Source organism: Vigna radiata, unplaced genomic scaffold, assembly GCF_000741045.1.
Source record: "Vigna radiata var. radiata cultivar VC1973A unplaced genomic scaffold, Vradiata_ver6 scaffold_184, whole genome shotgun sequence".
NCBI lineage: Eukaryota > Viridiplantae > Streptophyta > Magnoliopsida > Fabales > Fabaceae > Vigna > Vigna radiata.
This window is the reverse complement of record NW_014541999.1, coordinates 629,467-636,033: the sequence shown is the minus strand read 5'-3', so window position 1 is coordinate 636,033 and position 6,567 is coordinate 629,467. Positions and strand designations below refer to the sequence as shown.

The following is a 6,567-nucleotide window of genomic DNA, read 5'->3' as shown; positions in this document are numbered from 1 at the left end:
ATTAGACTTGCTTTCGGGATTCCATCCGATTTTAATGGTGGTCGATGACTCAAGGAAGACCGTTTTTTGTACTCATAATGGTCACTTTGAGTTCAGAGTTATGCCTTTTGGGCTCTGTAATGCCCCCTCCACCTTCTAGGCAACCATGAATGATCTTTTTCGACCTCACTTGCGTAAGTTTATAATTGTTTTTTTCGATGATATTCTGGTATATAGTCCCTCTTTGGATTCTCATATTACACATCTTGACATCACATTTAATCTACTGGATTCAAATCATTTTAAGTTGAAAGGTAGCAAGTGTTTGATTGGACGTCAGTCTATCCAGTATTTGGGGCATGTCATTTCTCATCAACAAGTACAACCAGACCCTGATAAACTCGAAGTCGTTCACAATTGTCCTCAACCTGCTACCGTCAAGTCACTCCGAGGTTTCTTGGGCCATATTGGCTGCTATAGAAAATTCGTCCAGGGATACGCCTCCATCGCTCATCCTTTGACAAAGCTGTTAAAAAAAGATGCCTTCATTTGGAACGATGCGGCCCAATCTGCTTTCGAAAAGCTCAAGCAGATACTCTTACATGAATCTGTTTTGGCGATCCCTAATTTTGCATCCATGTTTGTCATTCAGACTGATGCTTCCAGTGTGGGAATGGGTGTAGTTTTATCTCAGCAGGGTCACCCGGTCGCTAATTTCAGCAAACAGTTTTGCCCCAAATTGCGCAATTCATCCACATATGTAAGAGAATTATGTGCAATTACATCTGCTATCCAGAAGTGGCGTCAATACCTGTGCAATTCATCAAGATGGAGTGACTTAAAACAAAAAAGGAATGACTTAAAACGAAAAAGGTTGAGACAGGCCGACTCATATCGAAAGTCTAGACAAGCTAACTTGTGCTAAACATCGAAACACATCGACCTAAGTCAAATGTTGAGATGGACCAGTCTTGGCTGAAGGTCGATACGTGTCAACTTGGATTGAAGGTCGATATATATATATGTCATCTCAAACAGAACGTCAAGATTGCCTAGTATGGAATAAAGGCAAAGACGAGTCAAAGGTAGAGATAGATCGACTTAGATCCAAAGTTGAGACAAAAACAAGAACAAGATAAAGAACTTGCTTGTACCTAATATTAAAAGTAACTCTTAGTAGTAATATAAATATTTTTTTCAAATTTGATTTAAAAAAGTAAATTACATGAAAATTTATAAAATAAAAGTTATCTTTAAGACATATGTTTTAGACAATTTCAAATACATTAAAAAAATATTAACTTTAAATGTTTAAATATGTAATATAAGAAAATCACGTATTACTTACTAACACGATAATAACAAAATTTTGTTAATAAATCAAGTTTATTGATGAGTTTACCAATATCTAAAAATTCAATAGTAAATTAATTATCAATAAATTTTATTGAAGGATAAAAATTTGTTTGATAATTAATGACGATCATAAATTTGTGGGTAAATATTTGTGTACCTATAGGTAAATTATGGTTTCTAAGTCAAATCTTTCAATAATGTTAATTAGTATTCTTTCTCCAACCTGTTTTTCTTTTTTTTTCTTTGTTCTTATTTTCTAATTATCTTGTTTTTCTTATTCCTCCTACTATTCTACTCCTCCCTCTATTGTCGCCACTATCACATCCACCACTCCTGCCTCTAACTCTTCCTTCAATTTTGGTCGTCACATTGTCGAGCGTCACCCCATGCCATCCTCCTCTTCTTCCCCCCTCCCCCCTCTTCCACCTATATTTCACATAATTAAAAATATTTGTGAAATAAAAATTACAAATTACCAATAAAATTATTACAGAATTGGATCTTTTAGATGAATTCTTTACTAACAAAAATATCTGTTATTAATTAAAAATTTAAAATTTGCCTATAAAACTCATTAATAAATTTAAGTATATAAAAAAATTACTGATAATTACAAATTTTTTTATCATAATCATATTAAATCATAAGTATCTTATTAAATGTAGGACTTCAAAACATTATTACCTCCTTTTAATGGTTGATGTTTATAACAATTTCACACAATTCACATCGATTCGATAGTAGTTTTTCTCGCTTTTTAAGACTATTTTACTTGTTTAGTTTATAATATATATCTTTAATAGTTAACTATCAATAAAAAAAAAAACTAAATATATAAAGATTTAAACATAAGACATTTAAATCCAAAAAAACTCGTTCTTTAGGTAAAAAATATTAAGATTTAAGTATTACATAAAATCATAAAATTCAATATAAAATTCTTAATATCGTCATTTCTTAGATGATCAATGTCTATAAAGACTTGATTCTATTGAAGTTAACTTAATCTCTATACAAACCTTTTTATAGCATAAATTATAACATAAAGTATTTGTTTCAATAACAAAATATTTAAAAAATAATTTATTTTCCATTTAATAGTTACATATTTACTCTTTTGTATCTTTTTTTCTTCATAATTTTACCAATATATGATTGATAGTATTGTTGTTGACCTTAGCTTGAACTACATTTTCATCTCTATGATGTAAACTCCCAACCATAACATGATCACTGTTGTATTCTCATATCATCATGGTTGTTATTATTACTATGGTGAAACTAACCATTCTTATTTTATATTATTATAATCACTATTATCATTGTATTGTTTTAGTGGAAGAAAATAATTCTACATCATTTTTAAATGTAAATTGTATATATGGATTTCAAAATCAATTTAGAAAAAGTTTATTGAATGTCAATTATAGATTGATGTAAAATATGTCCAACTTATATATCGATTATGAATACAAGTGATGTTAAATTATCCACGTTCTGTCTATTTTAGTTTAGTTATTATCATACTAATATTGAATGTATAATTTTTTAATGTTCGGTCTATTTTTAGAGTACGTAGTTTCAACTTGAAAAATATTTTTTTCATGCCTAAACAAAAATATAATTCAAATTTTGAAACTATTTCAAATTGTAGGATCGAGAGTAACTCCTTTACACTATGTTGTTTTGTTCTATTCTTATTTATCTTACAACGTCATTCTATTCTTCTTTAAAATCCAAGCTGAGTGAGTTATTATCTGTCAAAAATACTCCGACACTTAAATTACTTAACTATACCGATCGATTATTACACTTAAGTCATAAATGTATAATAAATATAACTACTTACTTCCTTACTTTGTTTATGTATTTATAGATTTTAGAGTAGAGTTTTGATTAGAATTGACGTAATTACAGCCTAATGTCCCATAAATGTGCTTTATCTTGTTAATCATGTTAAGTTTATACAAATGTCCCATAAGTGTGCTTAATTTTAATATGCAAGTTCCTACCCTGGTCACATGTTATTTTGAGGATAGAGTATTCTTGGTAAAGATTAGCTGACTGGTCACTTTGAAAATGTGTTGATTTTGCGGTCTATATGGTAAAAAACGTCACAGCAGAAATTAATAAAATAAATTACAACGTACAGTCTTTAAAACAATTTTAATTGCCTCATACCATATTTCATGTAATAAAAAATCTAAAACTATTACATGTTTAATTATGTGTTTCTAGCACTTAAACATTTGTTTGCACATCGATTACTAATGTCATTGGTGATCTCCATGCTTAAAGATTCTTTTCTCTAAATACATGAAATAAAAAATAATTATAAATAGAGTATAAATATACGTTTACATTCTAAACTTATAATGTTATCTTATTTAATTTGAATAAATTTTATTGTTATTTATTGCTATAAGTTACATTCAGTAGGTAATAACCAAATTACAGTTACCAAATTGCCTATCGCAATAAAATCGAATACGATATTAATTTATTGTTTAAATTAACTGAATTAAATTTACAATTGCATGAAAAAATTACACGACTTTATAATCCACCATGATTCATCGTTTACTAGTGTGTTCTCCATCATAAACATATATACCAGTCTTGAAAATATTATTTATTTACGAGAAAAAATTGAAAATTATTAGCATATGGACCAAGAATTAAAATTTTAATGCAATAAAATAACCAAACAAACGGAAAAATACCTATAACATGTGAATAATATTGTCTATAAATAAATTGACAGTTTGATCAAAATAATAATTAAATACAATATATATATATTTCTGAAAATAATTAACAACGATGGTTAATTTTGATTAGAAATGGGCATCTTAAGGTTAAATCTTTTCAAACAAAGAAAAGAAAATGAAATGATTCCTGGTTGGGTGGGATCTCTAACCTGAAATAGTAGTTGAGTTGGGGAAAAACCACCATTACAGAGAAATATTAGACCCTACCATTTATTCCATATATGTCTGAAAGGTCAAAAGCAAGGAGTAATAAGAATATGATATATCCACTATCACCATCTTCCTATCCAACCGTTACCCAACGGAACCTCTCCCCGGTACCCAAATTCAAATATAAACACTCTCAAAAGCAAAAGCAAAAGACATTCATTCCTTCACTTTCCCTTCCTTTTCAAATGCTACTATATCAAACTTCAACCACTCACTCCCTTCTTCTTCTTCTTCCTCATACTACCAATTCTACTATCACCTTTCTCAAAATGGGTTGCTGCGTTAGCAAATGCAGACCCGACACCAAACCCTCCCCAGAACAACATCAAAACCAGTTCAACTTCAACCTCCTTCAAGACAAACTTCCTCCACCACCTTCCACCCTTTACTCCTCCACCAAAATCTCTCCCTCCCCTCCTTCTCCAACCTCTTCCACTTCTTCCATTTCCTCCTTCACATGCACCACTTCCAACACCATCTCCTCAGCCTCCTCCCTCTCCACCGCTTCCTCCTCCTTGAGCTCCAAGGACAGGTCCTTCTCCAACGAATTCCTATGGTCATGCTACAAGGATAACCCTCACATCACTCGCATCAACTCACTCAGGGAAGCCTCTCTCTCCTTGATGCCACCAACTAAACCCAGACCTCATCATAGAAAGCTCATAAACGTAAACCCATCACCACCTCCCAAACCCAACTCGGTTACACGCAGACAGTCTCCACCGCCGCAATCGTTTTCTATGCCCCAGAAAAGGGTTCGCTCAAACTCGCCAACGAATCTGGGCAGGCAGAAGAGTTTCCGGAAGGACACGGAGAGGTCTATTACTATTAACTATGCTTCCGACATGCACAGTAGGACTCTAAGGTCACCCTCTCCCAGCAGAAGATATATCGGAGACAAATGTGGGAGTGCTAATTTTGCAACGGACAACGTTGTTTCGAGGAGAATGGTGAACAGTTCGAAAGTTAGTTTTCCTGGTGTTCATGGTTTGCCTTCAACGAGGAAAGAGAGTGTTAAAGCAGAGAGTTCAGGAAGAGTTCTTAATTCTGTTGGTTTAAGGCAGAATGAGACATGTAGTTTCGGGGCTGGTTCTAAAGTTGATGAAACTCTGGCTAAGGATGACATGGACTTAACTCTGATGGAGGATATTAACAACCCTCTTATCTCCTTGGACTGTTTCATCTTTTTGTAGAAAACACTGTCTCCTACATTTTCATATATTTTGGTGTCCATATAAACTTTCGAACCATTTTTCTGCTTCTTTTTGTTTGTTTGTTTCATATTCTTAGTCTTTTGATTGTTTGTTTGTTGAATGTCACAAAATATTCATAACTGTCCTAGAAGTTCAAAGGTTGATGAAATTCTAGTTTTAGTCTTTTAGATATAAGATGAAAAACACTGGTGTGTGTTTTCTTGCTGGTTTGAATTTGTTATGTTTGAGCATAACCAGAGAGAGTCCTGTATAATGTAACGTTTGAGATGTGATTTACATTTCATTATTTAATGTTTTAATATAATATATCAATACCATGACTGTTCAAATTATACCTGATTATTGTTTTGTTTATATTTTTATTTAATTGGTTCAATTTATTGCTTTATTTTTAAAATTTTGTTTATTCTTCTAATCTCAAAAATTAAATTAATTTTATTATTTGCTTCCAAAATTTGCAAGCAACAATCTCAGCTATTAAATATATGTGTTAATTTCTTACCTGTTAACTGTAAAATTTATATTGATGAAAAGTCACATTCGAAGTGTGTAAAGGATGAAATTAATCTTTTTAATGAATAAATTAAACAAAAAGATGGAGTTAATTGAAGAATAATTTAGTTTTTGAAGTATTAGAAGTGGGTTAAGAAGTAGGCAGCCGTTGGAAGAGTGGTAAAGTGGAATTGGCACTAGCAGACACATCTACAAGAAAGATAGCACTTGAGAGTCTAAAGCTCCCTTTTGTGGATTTGAAAATTATGTATATTTTTCACAACCATTATTCTACATATTGTGAGTGTTTGAGAAAGGAGAGAAAACAAGAGCTCCATAGAAAAGAAAAACATATGAATGAATTGATTGAGAGTGAATTAGTTTACCGCGGATTGTTTACACTATTTGACACATTTTTGCTTCAATGTTAACTGAGAAACGCGTTTGAAATAGCAAATAAAGTTAAAAAAATTTGGTAAAAAAGACTAAAACCAGAGTTTTTTAAAGTTGAAAAACTAAATTGTACCTTAGTTTCAAAGAGGGAT

General features: G+C 31.5%; 1 protein-coding gene across 1 annotated transcript; it reads left to right on the top strand.

The window, feature by feature from the left end:
• Window positions 1-4,334: 4,334 nt before the first annotated feature.
• Window positions 4,335-5,843, top strand: LOC106778837. Its single transcript, XM_014666832.2, has one exon. The coding sequence runs from the start codon at window positions 4,364-4,366 to the stop codon at window positions 5,507-5,509; it is 1,146 nt and encodes a 381-aa protein (XP_014522318.2). The 5' UTR covers window positions 4,335-4,363; the 3' UTR covers window positions 5,510-5,843.
• Window positions 5,844-6,567: the final 724 nt, after the last annotated feature.